The sequence below is a fragment of the Lynx rufus genome, unplaced genomic scaffold, assembly GCF_022079265.1.
Source record: "Lynx rufus isolate CCGP_SWC_20201006 ecotype Redwood Valley unplaced genomic scaffold, mLynRuf1.p SCAF_12, whole genome shotgun sequence".
Lineage (NCBI taxonomy): Eukaryota > Metazoa > Chordata > Mammalia > Carnivora > Felidae > Lynx > Lynx rufus.
Genome location: NW_025814826.1, coordinates 29,471,467 through 29,492,226, shown reverse-complemented (window position 1 = coordinate 29,492,226; position 20,760 = coordinate 29,471,467). Strand labels below are relative to the sequence as shown.

Genomic DNA, 20,760 nt, shown 5'->3' with positions numbered 1-20,760 from the left:
CCAGGATTTCACTCTCTCATGTGTATGGTCACATATAACATGGAAACATTCAGTACTCACATAATTTTCAAATGTGTATTTTTACTGCCATTTTCTCACTCTTCTAACCCCACTAGGTTCCTCTGAATCTCCTTCACCTACCTTTTAACTAGTTTTCTTACTTTTTCCTAATACCTTTATCAACCTGTGTATTTTCAAATCTCTATAAGCTCAAGTCCATTTAAAATTAATACTTTTAATTACTTGTTATCAATTAAACACTCAAATTTCTTACTAAGTCCCTGAACAGTAATAAAACATTTTAGCAGGTGAGAAAATTATAGCCAAATGTTCTGTAAAGCATATGCAAAAAACTGTAAAACTGAGTCATTTTCTCATTTGTAGAAATAATTGAACATTTCACCTGTGTCCGAGAAGTTGCCTTTCCTTTGGTATCAGTAGAAAATTTGCCTTTGTTACTAATACGTGCTGCCTGTTCTTTACAGAAATTAATATGTCTATCAGCTGCATTTTCATTAAACCTCCTTTGGCAATATGGACACTGAATATAATCTAAAACAGAAAAAAGAAACAAAATAATAACATAATTCTTAAAGTGAAACATAAGGAATTATAAGTTTTTTGTGGACAGTAATTCAATACGTGTAACAAAAGCAATAATATTTGATACACAAAACTTGTTATTTCCTTATAACCACCCAACCTGACCACTAAACTTGGTAAAGACATTTAAGAAAAAAGTCTGCTAGCATATGGTAAATTCTGATTTTCTCCCAGCTTAGAATCTTATTTGAGGGGAACAAAACCCAAAACATAAATCCTTAGTACAAAAGAATGAATAAGTAGAGGAAAAATAGGATTTCTTCTTTGTCTTTATAATATATCATATGTTTCCACAATATATACATATTTTTATACTGGAGACTAAATTATTAAGCAGTAATAACATATTACATTAAAATAAAATTTAAAATTTGAGCTCATCTGTTAAAATTTTTCATTTTAATTAGAGTAAAACTGTTGGGCGCCTGGGTAGCTCAGTTGGTTGAGTGTCCAACTCTTGATTTTGGCTCAGGTCATCCCAAGGTCGTGGGATTGAGCTCCACATTGGGCTCCATGCTAAGCATGGAGCCTGCTTGAGATTCTCTCTCTCTCCCCACCTCTGCCCTTCTTCCTTGTTAGCACTCTCTCTCACTAAAAATAATAATAATAAATAATGATAATAATAGGATAAAACTGTCAAGAAATAGTTTGACTTTATACAGTTTTATTTTCTCTTCGAAGTTCCAACAGATAAGATAAAAATATACCTCATTACGATACGATCTGGCCCTTTAGAGAAATAGTTTGTTAACCTCTTCACTACAATAAAACGTTAAAAACGATCATATCTAGGTTTTCTACAGGACTCCTTTTAAAAAATATATATATATTATTGAAGTATAGCTGACATACAATGTTACATTAGTTTCAGGTGTACAACACAGTGATTCCACAATTCTGTACATTACTCAATTCACACCACAGTAAGTGTAATTACCATCTGTCAGCATACAATGTAATTACAATATTATTGACTCTATTTCCCTATGCTGCACTTTTCATCTCCCCGACTTATTTTATAAGACTTTTCTTTACTGAGAAATAAATCTCAATCACAATACTAACACAATTTAATGCAGCTAACTTGTTATATTAAAATAACTACCTCTTCAGACTACTCTAATAGTCAATGTCCAAGTGTCAATTGTGTTATTTTAAATCTTTCAATATCTCAGTATCTTATATGAGGTTGCCAGCATCTTACCTTGCTTTTGGTAACAACAGATAAGCAACTTTTATCTACCTAATGAAGAAAGTATAATAATACATGAAATTAAGGCATAATTTAGGTAAATGAATTTTTATGGTGGTTTCCCTACATAAACATGTACCTCTTAGAAACAACAGTATGTTTTTTTTCCTTCCCAGATAAGAAGATACCAAAGGCATCAGGCAACAAAACAATCTGAATCTTACCAAATGACTACATTTCAATTGATAGTGAGCATCTTCAAATATTTCCTGGTATATTAACATTTGAAAGTGACTATAATAATGTTTCAAATGATATTATAATGCTTTATGTGTAAATAACAGTATTGAAATAAAAAGAAAATGAATTTCTATGTTCAACACTGATGTGTCTTTATAAGCCTAAATGTCTGAAAAAATCAGCATTATTTTATAGTTAAACTTTTAAAGATTATGCTTCCTCAAGTTCCATAATTATACATTAACTTTAATAACAATTTAAATTTATAAAAATTCGATCAGTATTTCCTCTCCATATGAACATTTCTGTCAACAATATTCCACATACCAGGATCATAAGAAGGTGGAGGAGGAGGAGGAAGTTTTCCACCCTCTTTAAGTGCCTGATCAAGGCCTTTAGCTGCTCTTATGGTGGCAATGAATTCTTCATGTTTTCTTCTCCAATTAGATGGTTTCTTTGGTGGTTCAGGCTATACAGAAATAAAGAAAAACCCATTTCAAAACATTTTTTTAATTAGTTGAGGGGCGCCTGGACGGGTCAGTTGGTTAAGCATTAATTTTGATTTTGACTCCAGTCATGATCTCAGGGTAGTGAGATGTAGCCCTGCACTGGGCTATGTGCTGAGCATGGGGCCACTTTGGAATTCTCTCTCCCTCTCTCCCTGTCCCTCCCCAACTCGCATTCACACACACACTCTCTCTCTTAAAATAAATAAACATTAAAAAAAATAATAAAAAATAAAAAATAACTGAAATAAAACTTGAGGAAATGCTATGTTATTTTAAATGTTCTCTTATTAGAAGTCCTTAAGTGACTTTCTCCCCAAATTTATAATTTTAAAAATAAACTTCATGTAATTGTATTATATGCGATTTTTAAAATGCAATTGTAATTGTTAAAAACACTGCTAAATTGACTTCTGTAGGTGTTACATCCATTTAAGCTCCACTAACAGGGTAATTTCCCTATTTTCCTATGCTTTCTCCAACAGAGTATGTTATTAAACTTCTATTTTTTTTTAACTCACTGGAGAGGTGAAAAATACTTCTCTCTTTGGTTTTAGCTGGCTTTTCTCTTATAAAAAGTGAATTGAGCATCTTTTCGTATCATTAAGAATCATTTGCACTGCCTTTTTTGTGAACCATTTATGTGCCTAGTCAAATTACCTGTTGGGTCACTGGTCTTATTTTTAACAATTTCTAGTTAACTCTTTATAGGAGACTAGCTTCAGCCCTCCCCTGCAATATGGCTATCTTATGAGCTTGTCTAAGGCTGTTCTGATATTAGTAATTATTTTAAAATACAGTTTATTTGTTTCTTTTATGAGTTCCAGATTTGTAGTCATTGTTAGCAAGACCCAACCTCACACTAAGGTAAATGGAATTTTCCCATGTTTCCCGCCCCCCCCCCCCGAATTTTCATGGTTTTACTTAAAATTTTTAAATCTTTCATTCATTTGGAATTTATCATGAGTTATGGTGTGATGTATGGATTCAACTTTATTTCTTGTTTTTAACATGGCTATGCAGCTGTCTGTCTCAGTATCCTTTATTGACTTTTCTCAACATTGAACTGATAACTTTTATCATATTCTCTTTTGTATTTGGGTATTTCTGAACTTTCTCTTCTGTTCCACTGTTCTGATTATCCTTGTGTTAGTATCAGTGTTTTAAATGTTAAGACTTTATAATATAATACTAGTTTAATATCTGATAGGATAACCCTACTTTAGGCTGCTTCTTTTTCTATCTTTTCTGGTTATTCTTGTTATGTACATTTTCCCATATGAACTTTAGAATCAGCTTGTCTAACTTTTTTAAACTATATTTTAACTGAAAAAATTAAACACTGCATTCATAAACAACTTAAGGAACTTAATACCTTTATTTTTTTGAACCTGCCTACCCAAAAACATGAGATATTTTCATTTAAAGAAGTGTTTGTGTTTTTCAGTTTTTTTAAAGTATTCTTTGTGGAAGTCTCATACCTTATAAGGCATAATGCATACCTTATACCTTATACCTATATAATTCCTAGATATTTTCTATTTTGTGTTATTTTTTTTATAGAGAGTCTTTTCTTCTTTTTTATGTTTCAAGGGGTTTCTTGACATATGATACTCAGTAATTTCTGTATATCTCAGAATTCTGTAAAATGAGCATTATATCTCATTACTTCACTGGTTTCTCTTACTGTTTATAATCATTTAACAGTTGATTCTCTGGAGTTTTCCAGGCATATCATCTAATAATGCTACTTTTACTTTCTCTTTTCTAATCTCTATGCATCTAACATCTAACTGTGTCTGTTATAGCAATTACTATATTGGTTAGAGTTTAATCTTGTTCCTATCTTTAAACGCCACCTCTAAGTATCTTTCCATATGCATAATGCTGGCACTTGTGCTACAATAGGTTTAGTTGTGTCATATTATTGAAACACCCAACTATCTCTATTATGTCTTTATTTTTTAAGTCAAGAATATACATTGAATCAGCAAAGTCAAAAGACGGTTCTTTAAAAAGAGTAATAAGCAGGACTAGTAAGGAGAAAAAGAAAACACAAAATACCAAGGAATGGAAAATAGTACACGATAGAGTTCTTATAAACATGAGGAAAAATGAAGATATGTACTATAATGTACCTTATGCTAATAAATTCGACCACATTATATGAACACTATCCTTGACAAACACCACAAAAGGGATACCAGAAGAAACAGGAAATCACAACAGTCTTACATTAATTTTTTTTAATGAATCTATTATTTAAAAACCTCAAGACAACTTCTGGCCCAGATGCCTTTACTGTTGAATTCTTACAGACATTTAAGAAAGAAATAGCATTAGGTGCCTGGGTGGCTCAGCTGGTTGAGTGGCCGGCTCTTGATTTCAGCTCAGGTCATGATCTCACAGTTCATAAGATTGAGCCGAGCTCTGTGCTGTCAGGTTCTCTCTCTCCCTCTCTCTCTATCCCTCCCTGCTCATGCTGTCTCTCTCTGTGTCTCTCAAAATAAATAAATAATATTAAAAAGAATTAAACAAAAAAGAAAAAGAAAGAGTATCAATCTTTTAAAACTCTTTCAAAAAATAAAAAAAACTAAGAGAACAATTTTCCAATTAGGTGTACAAAAGCAACAAAAATTTGATAGAAAGAAAAATGACAAACTCACCTCTCTCGTGAAGATAGATGCAAAACCTTAACTAAATACAAGCAAATTTAGATACTGGAGATAACTGACCCTTTAAAGTTTCTTATTTAATAGTGAAAGGTCTGAATACAACATTCATCTGCTCCATGAGTATAACTCATCTACTGGTAAGTTTTGGTGCTCTACCTTTTTTCTCATAGCATCCTTGTGTGGTTTATTATTATTCATCATTGAATGAATTAGTTTTTCCTGGTACAGCTATTTACAAGAGGTTCTGCAGAGAAGGAGAGGTCCACAGTCCCTTTCCAGGCTACACAAACCAACAGCTCTCTTCTCCTTTGTAGATACACATGTAAATAAGGCCTCTCCATGATTACAAGACACACCTCTCATTCTTCTCTAAAACAATATGGGTCCAGGAAGGCCACTGCTGCCAGCCATGCTTCCCTCAGTAACCATACTAACCACTTCAAAAAAAATAGGACCTAGCTCTTTAGAGTGGGCCCCTTACCTTCAGAAAGGGTATTTTATTTTCATTAGTGCTTTTGGAGATCTTCTGACATTGGGCTTCTTCAACTCTGTGCCTCTTCTCCCTACTTCCTCCTTTCTGGCTTTTGTTCAAATTAAGCGAGGCTCATTCCACTTCCTGGCCATCCAGGGTCCTGTACTCACCCCAGTTCCTGCTTTGGCTATAGTAAACAAGGGATATATACTTCCTGATTAGACTCCTCTCACATAAGGAGTCACCTTTAAGGTGAGGAGACCCTTCACCATCGAGGTGGCAGGTTCCCATTCTGGGCCATGGGTCCCTCCGCAACTTCCTACACTTCCTCTGTGGGTAGGTTCTCCTGGCATTCAGTTGCTTTGGGCAGCCCTTACAAATATTTTGTAGTCTGTGGATTAGTTTCTCCCAAAATGGAGTTTGTATCTGCTTTACTCCACTCTGCTTATGATTTTGTAGTATTTCCTTGATACAGATACAGAACTACACTATGATGTTTAAATCTTCTAATACACAGATTTTCAAGGGGGAGGAGTTAAGATGGTGGGACAGCATAGAGACCCTCAGCTTGCCTCGTCACTGAAACACAGCTAGGTCAGCACCAAACCATTTTGAACACCTAGGAAACTGATGTGAGGATTAACACAACAATCTGGGTACTTGAGCCACAGAACTCGGCAGGATGCAGTACAGAGAGGTGAACTGGGGGAGAGAAAAGCCATGGAGGGTTGGGAGCTGTTTTTGCAGAGAACAGAGAAAGAGTAAGGGGGGAGAGTGCAGTGCATCGGGATCATGCAAGAAAAGCATTCCTGCAAAAGTAGCTGGAGAGAAAGAGTGAAAACACTCACAGGAGACTGAACAAGAAATTTGTTCTCCATAACCGCTAATGTGAAGAAAGGAGAGGGTTTCAATACCACCAAGATTCCATAAACAGTGGAGTACAGAGTCTGAAGTTCTGGGACTCAGTGCCTGGCAGAGCTTGGGAGGAAGTAGGGCGAATCCCCAGGAGCAGGAAATGGGGTCTGAGGGATTCATGTGCCACATGGGGAGAAATGGTTCCCCCACTTGGAGTGCATTTGGTAGAGGCCATATGGCTTTCTCACAGGCAAAGGTCCCAGTGGACCCTGGAGAGTAGCCATGTTTCCTGATATTGGGACAAAGACGTCAGAGTGTGGTGAAACCTGGCACTGGCTATGCATTGTGATTTGCCATAATCTCTGAACCTCTGCTGCTGTGCGATCACATGAATGTTTTCTGGGGGCAAGCCAGCACCCAGCCATTGTTCAGCAAGATTCTCTGCCAGAGAGTTGGTGCAAGTCCAAGCAGAGGTCTTTAAAGTGTGGGGTTTTGAAACAAACCCTATCTGAGATAAAACTCCAAAGGGAAGTGCTGCCTAGCAAATGGACAACTTGGACACGGGCAGGGCAGAAGCAAGGAGTGGATGGAGGCCTGAAACAAAGAAGGGGTGCTTGATTGCTGGTTGGTGAAGAGTGCCAAGTTCCTGTGTCAGAGACTAGGGAGCTGGGTGAAGCCATTTCCACTTCTCATGCACACAGGCATCACACTGATCTACCCCAGTAAGCCAAGCAGCACAACCTAGTGGAGAACGGAGCTGTTATACCAAGCCCCTCCCAACTGCACCCCCCCCAAGCACATCCCCTAGAAGACCAGGACAAGTCCCTCCACTTCCTTAGTGTACAGACTATAGAGGGCTTCATAGTTTCAGTTCTAGGGGAAATGGGATGTAACTTCATTCAGGTTTCATTCTGTTTGCTGGTTCATTTATTCATTTTGTTTCTGTTTTTGCTTAAATTGACTTTTTTTCTTTTTTTTTCCTTCCTCTTTCTTGGGTACAGAAAGGAAAAAAATTATTTTTATTTTTTTATTTTATTTATTTTTTAAAATATTTTATTCTATTTCATTTTATTCTACTTTATTATATAGTTTTTAAAAATTTTTTCTTACCTTTTTTTTTTTCTTTTCTTTCCCTTTTTTTCTCTATCCTGTCAAGCTTTTTTCAACAAACAGACCAAAACACACCTAGGATCTAGCTCCCTTTATTTGATTTTTTTGTTTTGTTTTTAATTTTTATTTTTTATTTTATTAATTTTTTTTCTATCCTCCAAAATGACAAAACAAAGTAATTCACCCCAAAAGAAAGGACAGGAAGAAATGACAGCCAGGGCTTAATCAACATAGATATAAGCAAGATGTCTGAACTAGTCTGAACTAGAATTCAGAACCACAATAATAAGAATACTAGCTGCAGTTGCAAAAAGCATAGAATCCCTTTCTGCAGAGATAAGAGAATAAAGTTTACTCAGGACTAAATTAAAAATGCTATAACCGAGAAGCAATTTCTAATGGATGCCACAACATCAAGGATGGATGAAGCAGAGCTGCAAATCGCGATATAAAAGATAAAATTATGGGGGCGCCTGGGTGACGCAGTCGGTTAAGCGTCCGACTTCAGCCAGGTCACGATCTCGCGGTCCGGGAGTTCGAGCCCCGCATCAGGCTCTGGGCTGATGGCTCAGAGCCTGGAGCCTGTTTCCGATTCTGTGTCTCCCTCTCTCTCTGCCCCTCCCCTGTTCATGCTCTGTCTCTCTCTGTCCCAAAAATAAATAAACATTGAAAAAAAAATTTTTTTAAAAGATAAAATTATGGAAAATAAGAAAGCAGGGAAAAAGAGGGAAGCAAAGGTAAAAGATCATGATATAAGACTTAGAGAACTCAGTGACTTATTAAAAAGGAATAACATCCAAATCATAGGACTCCCAGAAGATGAAGAGAGAAAAAGGGGCAGAAGGTTTAAATGAGCAAATTATAGCAGAAAATTTTCCTAATCTGGGGAAGGACACAGACATCAAAATCCAAGAATCACAGAGAACTCCCATTAGATTCAACAAAAACCCACCATCACCAAGGCATATCAAAGTCAAATTCACAAAATACACAGACAAGGAAAGAATTATGAAAACATCAAGGGAAAAAAAGTCTTAATATACTGATTTTCAAACTTTAACATGAATATGTCTTCCCAAGGATTTTGTTAAAATGCAGATTCTAATTCAGTATGTCTGGGTGGGACCTGAGATTCTGCATTTCTAACATGTTCCCAAATAGTGCTGACATTATTGTTCTATAAACCACAATTTTAAGTACCAAGAAATTAAACTACTTAATGCAAAGCAATGGTTTTTACCTTGCTTTTATCTGAGGCTTAATTTTTCACTATTGGAACGCTTCTCCTTTAAAAAGAAATAGGATAGCTAACATTTATTGAGACATCATCATGGGTAAACTCAATGTAATCCTCATAAGAACCCCACAAGATAGATACTACCATTACAATCACTTTACAGATAAAGAAAAGTATAGATTAAGTAACCTGTCCAACACAATATGGTAAGTAACAGAGTAAGGGTTAAATCCAGGCAGGCTGCTCTTGAGCCAGCTTTCATTTTTATACCCACTATATTACATTGCCTCCAAAACTTTCAATAAACAATAGATAGTTTAACTATCTTAGCTAATTAAAGCCAATATAATCATATATCTGGAAGACATACTAAGAAAAACTTCAAATAATGGTTTATGTACATTATTCAAATTTCACTATTCTTGACTTAAACAGTCACAGACTGAAAAACAAAGATGAACATTAGATTTTTCTATTGTCAAATAATTTTATTGTAAGATTAATTGCCCCACTGGGAAATGTTTTCCTGTAGCACAAGAAGAAGTCATTATCACTGAAGTAGAACCCATACAATGAGGTACTCAAATTTTTACTATTTCACTGAACTATTTAAAACTATGCCCAACAAAGTATGTATGTGATTTATTGTTAGCAATATAACATATCACAGCTAGCATTAAGGAGAGATTATGAAAGCAGATTCACTGCTTTCAAAGAAAACAAGCTGACAATGGCTATACATGGACAGATGAGTAACTGATCAAACTTCCCCAGAAAGCATAAGATCACAATTACTGACAATCGAAATAATCAGTCTCTATTATACTAAGGTATCTATAAATTATAGCTTTACTTTTGCATATAGGGATTATACTACTGATATGACACTTAAACTTATACACAGTACCTAACTTATGTTTGAAGTAATTGACAATGACTTAAAAAGAATATGTGAAAACTTTTAAATTATTTTCATCCTACAACTAAGCAATTGACTTTCCAATGCTATAAAAACCTCAGTGTAATAGGTTTTTAGACAGTAGTTGGTTTCTTCTTTGCAGAAGTTTAAAATAAACAATTTTCTGATCATTTATAAACTGAAAACATGAAACAATTCTCCTTAATTTTCAATCTTAGCACAACAGATAATTACAATTTTTTTTTCAATATATATAGCAGGAAAGTCCATACTATTCAAAAAGCTATGTAATTACCCTAGGTTTAAGAGGCTTTACTGTTGGAATATCAGTTCCTTCAGCTCTTTGTCTGCTTGAATCAAAAGTCTTCCGTTTTTTAGTGGCAGTTTTCTGGCAAATAGGTCCATGTTTTTTCTGTCAAGATGAATAAATGCAATGTATCATTTTCTTTTCTATAGAAGGGAATTCTAAAAAACTTTAAATTGCCATTTGAGACCAATTTAAAAACTGGAAGATGAAATAAAAATAAAACATAAATTAAATAAATAAATAAAACATAAATAAGACGTATTTTGCTTTAAAATTGTTAAAAAGTATATATGATGCATGCTGTAAGTTATCTTTCTCAAGAAAGTACAATTACTATATACAACAAGAGAGTATAGAAAAATACTCTTCCAAAATTTTATTAAGTTATTGAATATTCTAGTTTTTATACTGCTGAGAATAAGGAAATGTAATGTAACCAAATTGAAGCTATTGAGTGAAAAAAAAAATTCCCTTCATCACTAAATACATGAAAATAGATACTAGAAAAAGAATGTAAACAGAGACTGGATTAGTGTGAGGATCACAAAAAATTAACAGAATAGTAGTAGTCTGGGCTACTAAAATTATTAACATAACAGTAGCATGTTAATGTAAAGTTAACACAAAATGATAGGACACAGTGGTCCGATTTCCTTCACAATCATCTATTTCTTCCCTTTTGGAAATCAAGTTCTCTGCCTTTCTTTACCAAGGATTTTTCTTGAGCTGTCTAGCCTTCCACTTCTATAGTTTTGTGTTGTTTTTTTTTTTTTTAAATACAGCTGGCAGCTCATTCATTTAATCTTTCATGCATTCATTTCAATGGAAGCTCTCATAACTGATTCCAGTTAACCTAATGGATAATCATTTCCCCTCCCCTAAATAAAACACGTTAACAAATGACATCAGTGCACTATATGCACTTTTTTTACTTCTGTATTTTGATAAACACTGAACAAGCAAGAACTGTTGAACTTTATCTGAGAAAAGAGGAAACCTCAGAACTGGTTGGTTTGGTATCATGGAGCCTCTTATATTTTCAATACACAATCAGAAATCAATTGTTCTATATACATGTTTTCAGTTTTCATTTTCAACAAGCACTGTAATTATAGCTATTAGAATAAAAATCTCTTAAATATGAACAAAACTAAAAGTGTGGCTAGCAGGCAACTTCCTAATAGATGTCTATTCTCACATTGAGTTGTATGTGTCAAAAGTATGTAGCGCTTATTCCCAAATAGTGATCACATTATTTAATTAAATAAATAAATGAGGCAAAAAGGGCAACTTTTTTCCTATGTAAACTGAGCTGAATGCTTTGAAAATAGTTTGAAAAACAGTGAATTGATTATAGTAACAAGAAAAAAAATCACTAAGTGTGGGCTAGATGTTTTTAAAGGACAAAGGAAAAAAAAATATTATTTATAAGAAGTCCATAGTCTGATGGACATTTTGGATCATTAAATCCTCACTTTGCTTTAAAGAAACAAACTGGAAATAGTAATAGACATTCTGGATTGTGGCAGAACTCTAGCCAGCAGATCCATATTCAAAGAAAACTCTTTATTCTACATCAAAATATTAATAAATGTATATTTATATTTAAAAGTAAAAATCAAGTATTTTATTAGTACATAGGCATTTTTTCCCTTATTCTCTAGTTGGCTATTGTTATAGTAAAATCAATTAAAAGTGCTTATGTTTGTGTACATCAAATATCTAAAAGTATCTAAAGAATGCATAATATATTTTAGGTATACTTTTAATTGAAAACAATTTTTCTTCAGAATATTTCAAATATATTTAAAAATTAAGAGCACAGTGTCATGAACTCCTATTTCCTCATCAACAATTACCAACAATTCAGCAATCTTGTCATCTATACTAGCTTTTTTTCCTTAAGTACTTTAAAGCAAATCCCAGACATCATATCATTCTGTCTTTAAATACATTATTATGCATTTCTCAGAGTTTTTGTTTAGTTTTGCTAATATTCCCAGAGAGGAACACTTTAACACAGTAGTTCTGAAGACCAAACTCTAAAAAAAAGAGAACATTCTGGAAGAAAGATCTAGATGAAACTGATATCTTTAACAAAGAACACTGGCCAGTATATCTTTTAATTATTCCACAGAGGTTCTTTCTGTAATGGCTGTCCTGAAGTATCAAACAATTACAGATCTGCCATAACCCAAAGGAAAAAGGTACTCACTAATGCCACTGGAAAGAATGTTCTTCCACAAATCTTGCATGGTAACAATTCTCCAACTTGGACACTTCCATTTTCTGAAACAGAAAAGAATTTTTTTTAATGTTTATTTTTGAGAGAGAGATAGAGTGCGAGTGGAGGAGAGGCAGAGAGAGAGAGAAACAGAATCAGAAACAGGCTCCAGGCTCTGAGCTGTCAGCACAGAGCTCCATGCGGGGCTTGAACCCATGAACCGTGAGATCATGACCTGAGCTAAAATCAGACACTTAACTGACTGAGTAGCCATCTAGGCGCCCTTAGAAAAGAATTCAATCAGTAAATTCTTTGCTCAAATTGTGAAAGTTTCAAATTTCAATGTCTTCCCTTGGTTTCATATGCAAGTTGTGAATTCTTGTGGAAAATGACTTGTTTCATTTTGGAATAAACAATATTATTGATTAAAATGGGCACAAGATAACCACAAGTTCTCAGTGGTCAAAAAGGCCATGCCAAATACTGAAGTCATGATTTAAGGATAACCAAATGCATATTGCTGGAAATATGTAGTTTTCTTTAATTTTAACCAAACCAATTTGTCATATTCTCTGAACTTATAGGCTATCTCTCCTGTAAATTACCAAACGTTAAAAACCAAGTTTATCTTGGGGTGCCTGGGTGGCTCAGCTGGTTAAGTGTCTGATTCTTGATTTTGGCTCAGGTCATGATCTCAGGGTTTTGTGAGTTCGAGTTCTGTATGCTGACCACACAAAGCCGGCTTGGGATTCTCCCTCTCTCTCCGCCCCTCCTCTGCTCGTACTCTCTGTCTCTCTCAAAGTAAGTAAACAAACCTTAAAAAAAAGTTTACCTTAAGGTTAATAATACGTATTATTAATCCTCAAAGCATTAAGATATAACATTGGTGATCAGTGAGGTGGCTTCCTGAGACGATCTAAGGAGTCTAAGATAAAAAGAATCTTGTTCTGTTTAACACCAGATAACAGGAAGTATAATGCTTTAAAGAAAAAATCATCTAGTTACTATGCTGCCCTCATTATATGAATTGTTCATTATTTTATACATACAATATTATATTAGGATTCAATGGAGATATTACAATTGAGATATTCTGACAATTCATTAAATAAGGAACAAGTAGCTGAGACTTTTACTCAATCAAAACTTAATACATCTATCACGCATTTTCATACAACACATTTTGTTACTAAGTTGATTTAAAAAAAAAACAACTACATTCTTTGGAATTCTACGTAGCTGAGTCAATTTGTCATTTTATTTTCTAGCCAATCATCAAACCTAAATTTATTTCCATATCTGTAATTTTCTAAAAATGATACTTGAACCTGTATCTTAAACATATTTTCTGCTGAATATTTTACTGATTGTTTTATCACATGAAAGACAAATAGAAGCCACTTTGTTTTAGAAGTAACCTAAATAAGTTCATGAAAAAAGTACAATTAGGACTTCATATAATTTATTCCAAAACATTTAGTGAGTTCACAGAAAACTAATAGAAGAATCAAAATAGAAATTTTTGAGAATACAATCAAACAGTACCAGAAAAACTGCTGTGTTCTCTAATTCTCTTAACACTCCACTACCTTATTTTAATTGTAGACAGTGACTATTTGTCATCTCAGATGGAGGCAATGTCTCTATGGTGGCAGTTAAGCAGTGGGCACTACAAAGGCAAAGCTAAGATTTGCATGATTTGTCCTTCTCCAATACCACATGTTAGGTTATTTAGGGAGAGCAACCTCATTTATAGGGACTTAATTCCACTATCTAAAAAGCTGAGGCAGTTGCTAGATAGAATCCATTACATACATTAAGATAAGCATGTCTTCATAATGATGGTCAAAGTGATATCACATGATGCATAATCTATTAAGCTGCTTATTTATAGTTTTCATATACTCTTAAATTCTATGCAATGATTTAAAAATTCATTAATACAAAATGTTAAAAAGAATCAAATATTTTATTTGCTTAAAAGTATATTTCAGTATCTCCTTGTTAAATAGATGACAAAGCAAAATTTTATAAAAATTAACTATTGAGAAAAATAAATTCAACCCATGGAAATAATGTGAGTGCCTGTGTGAGCACCCACAACTTGCCAAGCACATATCAAGCCATAGTGACACAGCATGAAATAACAAAATCACTGTTCTATAAAGCTAACAGTCTACATGATTTACTTCTTCACTATATCTAAGAACCAAATCATCTCCCATTTTTTAATGTAATAGCAACTACAATACTAACATATAATAAAATCCAACTCCTGGGATTAATTACAAGTTATCAAATATGTTCAAATTGTCTTTAAAGGAAAAATCTTTATCTCTAAAAGGTATAAAAAAGAGGAAAGCACATTAAAGAGAAAGGATTTAAAAACAATTATCCTGAAGAAAAAAAAATTAAGTCATTACTTCATTCAAAATAAATAAAAATGTAAAGTTATAATTTCTTCCCTCTTATATTAGCTGGTCATGGAGGATTGCCCTATAATTCACAAAATATAACACATGTATGTATGTTAGTGTCAACACCTCCTTCTACCAGCAAGTCATGATAAGCAGCTTAGATTCAGTCACAAAGCCAAATTTTGTTGTAACGGTATTCATTAAAAGATATGACAGCTTAGCAGAAAAAGTACTGGTCCCAGCTCTATCACATAGAACTGTGACTCCCTGGGCACCTAAGATTAAGCTTCCTCTTGTATAAAATGAGAAAGTTAGGTTAAATGGGCTACATGGCCCCTTCTATCTCTAATATATCATAATAAATATACTATATTCATCTAATAAAATCTATCTTAAGACCACATTAGGAAGAAAAGTACATGGATGATAACATATCTCTCTTACCGGTATTAAATTAAAAAAAAAATGGTTATATGTAAGGATGATTAAACCAACTGACCATTGCAGATGGTGGAATGAATGCTTCAGGTAGCATGTAGAATGTTGAGAAAATCACTTCCATTTGTCTACATACAGAACTGAGAATCTACAAGGAACTATTGCAAAGAACATGATGTCTCTCTCCTTGTTGGAAATGTCTTCAACAAGAAAATGTATGACTAATCATATAAATAGCTTCAGTTTAAAATTTGTTAAATGAGGATATTATCTGTTCAATCTACCTTATAATTTAAGGGATCATCTAAGATGGTATATATAAAAATGCTTCACAATCAATGAAATAAAAAAATACTACTCTGCAGCGCATGCGGGCAAACTCCACTAATCTGTCCTGAGTGGCAAAAGCTAGCAAATTGTGAGGCTTATAAAAATATAGTAGAGATGATATGCAGAGGGTTGACTATTGTAGCAGAGAGCAAGCACTGTTGAAAGAAGCATTCAAACTAAGGACAAAAGTAAATAAAGTACTTTAATATTCTAAAACTCTCAAGAAGGTAACCTCTTATAAAAGTTATCACAAACACAATATTGATTCTGTTATGCATTACCATATTTAGCAATTTCAAACGTGCACCATAAAGCTTGAAACTGTATCTTCATATAATGCTGTTACATATATATATGTAACTACACACACATATCTTCATATAATGCTGTTACATATATATATGTAACTACACACACATATATATATCATATAAAGATGTGATATATAAGTATGATATACATATTATATATTATATGATAAATATATAGATATATAGAGATGTGAAATAATATATTGGTTACATAAGACAATTATGACATTCTAAAATGTACATATTTAAGAAATAGGAAAGAATATTTTCAAAAGAAAAGAAGTCTTGAAATTCAGAACAGTTCTGGCCTCTGTGCAGCATGTCTATTTCCTCACCTCTGGTCACTGTTCATCTGAATGCAATCTTTAAAACAAAACCTTCCTTTTGCAGCACATGGCATCTGTTACACACCACCTTCTTCCAACAATTCTTTTCAAAATTTAATTACTTCCAGGTCAATAATCTCTAGTATCTCCAAGATTTTTCCTGTTGAGCCCATCCTAGATTTCAACATTTCAACATTCACACTTAACCTACTCACCACATAACCTTCACCCTCCACTCCTCTTTAGTCCATCCCTCCAGTTCAGCAAAAACAACCACTGTTGAAACAATTTAGTAAAGGTCCACATTTGACTCTTAAAATGCCCAAGCACCCTCTCTAACCACACATTTCTACCTTCTACCTCTCTCTAAAGTACTTTCTTGATCTCAGAGTGATTTGAATTTTCTTGATAACCCATCTCTGGTTGCACTTCCCTTCCTACTCAGTCTGAACCTGACTAGTCATTTCCATTTTGACCAATCACCCTCAAATCCCTTGCTCCAGGGTCACATGTTTGGAAAATGCCACATTAAATAAATGGGTATTCTTACGGCAGAACTTCCTCAGTCTTAAAAAAGAGATTAGTATATTATTATTTCCTCAACGGAAATCCTTTCTCATCAAGGCGATATTTTAGGACCAATGCCTGAGTAGCACATTTTTTTTGAAACACTGGCTTACATTTACTGACTAGCTCCTCTCTACTTCCCTTTCTCTCCCTATCTGAATTGCAGGCAAATTTTATCAGGCCTAAACACTATATTAAAATAGATCAATTTGTTGATCCACAAGTATTTGTTGAGCACCTAGCATGACACAGGAACTGTTCTATGAGGTAAGCAAACACAGATGAACTTACAGAGCTTCTACTCTTCTAACAGGGAAAAAATAAAAGCAATGAAATATATAAAATGTCAGGTGGTGATAAGCACAATGTAGAAAAACAGCAGAGTAAGGAGAGAGAAGACCGTCACAGTGCTATGTGTGTTTGAAAGTGGGCAGGATCAGGGAGAGCTTCTTTAATGAGGAGATTTTAGAGTACTGACTTGAAGACACAGGGAACTAGGGGCGCCTGAATGGCTCAGTAGGTTAAGCGACCTACTGTTGGTCTTGGCTCAGGTCAGGATTGTACGGTTTGTGAGTCTGAGCCCCACATCGGGCTCCACGTTGTCTTTCTCTGGCCTCCCTCACTTGTACTTTCTCTCTCTCTCAAAATAAATAAATAAACTTCAAAAAATAAAAAGAAATAAACAAGGAATTAAACCACTCATGAATCTAACTGCCATATCCAGAGGCATCTGGCTGGCTTAAGTGGTAGAGCATACGACTCACGATCTCATGATCTCAGCATCATGAGTTCAAGCTGCATGTTGAGCATGGAGTCTAGTTTAAAATAATGATAATAATAATAATAATAACAACAATAATAATTGTCAAATCCAAAGCCCTCTCTTCAGTCCTCATTCTACTGAATCTTTCTATAGCACGAAGCACTGTTGATCAATCCCTTCTACCTTTAAAGTCCTTTCTGTCTTGGCTTAAATGATATTTCTCCCTCCTATGCCCAAGTTTTCAGATCTCAGAAGCTAAGTAGGGTTTGACCTGGTTAGTACTAAGACCTCCAGGAATTTCTGGTGCTATAGGCTTTTTCTGGCACACATTCACTATTCAATAAATATTAGTTTCTTACCACTTTCCCTTCTTGATAATTTTTAAATCTCTTTACAGACTTCTTCCTACTCCAATTTCCTTTCCTGTTCAACCCTAAAGCATCAATTCCTCCCCAAGCTTCTTTCCACATTTTGTTACATACAGCTTTCCTGAGTGAGTACATCCACTTGCTGTCACTTATATGTCATGGCTACTAAGCTAAAAATTCCAAGTAAACATTTCCAAGTAGCCATGAGACATTTCCACTAGACAGCCTCCAAGTACTGTACTAAAATTTATAAAGCCAAACTCATTACCTCTTCTCCCACTCCACTTGGTCTTCTTGGTTAAAGATACTAACATTATCTCTTAGTTCAAGCTAGATAGACTTTTATATTTGATTCCTTTTCCCTCTCACATCCACCAGTCATATCTCACCTCTCTATCTCAGAAATATCTTCTAAATCTATCCTCCTTTTTCAAAAAAAAATGTTTATTTATTTATTTTGAGAAAGAGAGAGAAAGTGGGGGGGGGGGCAGAGAAAGAGGGACAGAAAGAATCCCAAGCAGGCTCCACACTGTCAGTACAGGGCTCAACGTGGGGCTAGAACTCACGAACTAAGAGGTCATGACCTGGGCTGTCAGACAATTAACCAACTGAGTCATCCAGGTGCCCCTATCTTCCCTTTTTAATTCCTACTACTTGTGCCTTAGTTCAAATCCTCATCACATATATGTATTTCCAGTTTCTTCTTTCTCCAGTCTATCTATCCTGCTGCCATAGGCATCTAATGAGACTGCCCACAACACCTTCCAAGCATGCAGCTTTACCTGTACCGAATCACTCCTAAGCTCCTAACACACTTCTTATGAGTTTACCCATCCAATAAACAAGTACTGAGGGGACTTCCTATGTACTAGGCACTTCGCTGAAAGCTTTATATATGTGACATCATTTAATCTTAATATAGTCAGGTAGGTCAGTATTTAATAGCCCCACTTTTTATAGCCGAGGAGACTGAAGTTCCAATTAACCAAATCATAGAGCTAAAAAGAAACAAAGCAATGATCCAAACACAGGCCTCTCGAACACTGGCTATTAAAATAATCTAGTTTCCAACTCAGCACAAAAAATAAATAAATAAATAAATAAATAAATAAATAAATAAATAAAGGCAAGATAAATTTAAAAAGATGAAGAATTGTTCAGTAAACTAGTATGTGTTTGGACTAGGGAAAAACAAAACAAAAAGGAAATTCTAATGGGTCAGGAATGCTTGTGTTAACTAAATCAGAGGCTACATTAGAGAAGAAGAATTAGACTTCTAATGAGGTTTTAGAAGATAGTACACTAAGATCTACTAAGTTAGTAACCCACAAAAGGAATGGGCAGCCTGATCTCTGTTAAAACTGTTAGTAACCACTTATCAAGATGTTATGAAAGAAATGACAATACTGTATTGATTAAATCTGCTTAAAGTTTATCATTTCTACATTTTAAGGATGAAAAGCTTGGGAGAGATTGGAACTCTCCCAAGTCTAGAACTACTTCTACTGGTCTCGAGTATACCTATTGAGCACAAGACTTAGGTGAAAAGGAATTAAAGGCTTTGCTCTAACTACACAGAGAACACAGAAGTGCTCAGATATAGATTACACAAAATCATGAGCAATAATTTATATTTAGTTTTGAAATGCAGTATTCGGACTAATACCTCATCTCGTTAACAACCAGAAAACATGAAAGTCCCAGAAGACCAAAAATAATATAAGTGGTACATGTTTTATATAAAAATAATTTTTAAAAGAGTACAATAATCTTCAATAGAATTTTTTAGGAGCCCATATATTTTCTGGTTTTATAATCAAGCTTAGTCCAGTTACTGGTTTCAACTAGAAACATGGGTATAATGCCAAACAGTACAATATTTACTCAATTACTATGATGTTGAGCAAATTCCTGAAGATTTTCTACTGGACACTTCAATGTAATGTTTATTAGACACTTAGTGCTAGATTTTAACTTCCAATAAGGGGAAAACTTTATCTTACTTATCACTGTATCAATGTTTATTAAATGAAGACATAGATAAATGAATTAATGAATGGTAACCTTAAGATTCAAACTTATGATCTTTGCAAAATGTGACCTCATAGGGACTGATTTAAAAAAAAAAGGAAAGAAAGAAAGGCACTGTCCTAACTTCAACAAAACTTCTCAGAGCTTTTGTTGTATTAGTTTAAACCACTTTTGAAATTACTAATATTCAATTACTTTTCTGTACAGAAAACCAATTTAATATACTTTAACCTAATTCATTAGAACTAAACACATTACAGTTAATGATAATAACTAATTTTGTTTAAAACTCAAAACAAAACAAAAACAAAAGTAAAGGGCAAGTTACTATTTACCATGATACATCACAAGCTGGGCCCACAAAACGTGCCCCTCATAACACACTATATTAACATCAGAATACATGTATTTCTCCACCCATGTAATTGAGTACTATAATAGGTTTTCATTATATTTTAAAAGCATTCTTATTAAGATTTCAATAGTAATGTCTTAGTACTGCAAAAATGTAAGGTTTACTAAAATACCGACTTAATGAGAGCAGAGCTTTGACTTTATATTTTTTGCTACGTCTCCAGGGCCTACAATGATGCCCACCATAGACAAAGTCATTAATCTAACAACAAATATTTATTGAGTACCTACTCTGTGTCAGACACTGTTTTAGGTGCTTAGCATACATAAGTGAAAAAGCAGAGGAAGATCTTTGCCTTAATTACAAATGTTGAATAAAATAATAAAAATCTGCAGAAAAACTGTTTTAAAGCATTTTAAGTATGTTTTGATAACTTCATGAAAATTCCAGAACCCATTATGCTATAAGACCAACACATATTACAAAATACATTAAAAAATATAAGACGCCGGGT

General features: G+C 34.1%; 1 protein-coding gene across 1 annotated transcript in view; it reads right to left on the bottom strand.

Moving 5' to 3' along the window:
* The window catches only part of ZC2HC1A (zinc finger C2HC-type containing 1A), a 42,133-nt gene extending 25,554 nt beyond the window's left edge, over positions 1–16,579 (bottom strand). The window contains exons 1-5 of the mRNA XM_047073862.1: positions 16,576–16,579; positions 12,332–12,405; positions 10,105–10,221; positions 2,363–2,504; positions 404–552 (exon numbers count right to left, since the gene is read on the bottom strand). Coding sequence (XP_046929818.1) covers positions 404–552; positions 2,363–2,504; positions 10,105–10,221; positions 12,332–12,405; positions 16,576–16,579 — 486 coding nt within the window. The remainder of the gene's footprint in view (positions 1–403; positions 553–2,362; positions 2,505–10,104; positions 10,222–12,331; positions 12,406–16,575) is intronic.
* Positions 16,580–20,760: the final 4,181 nt, after the last annotated feature.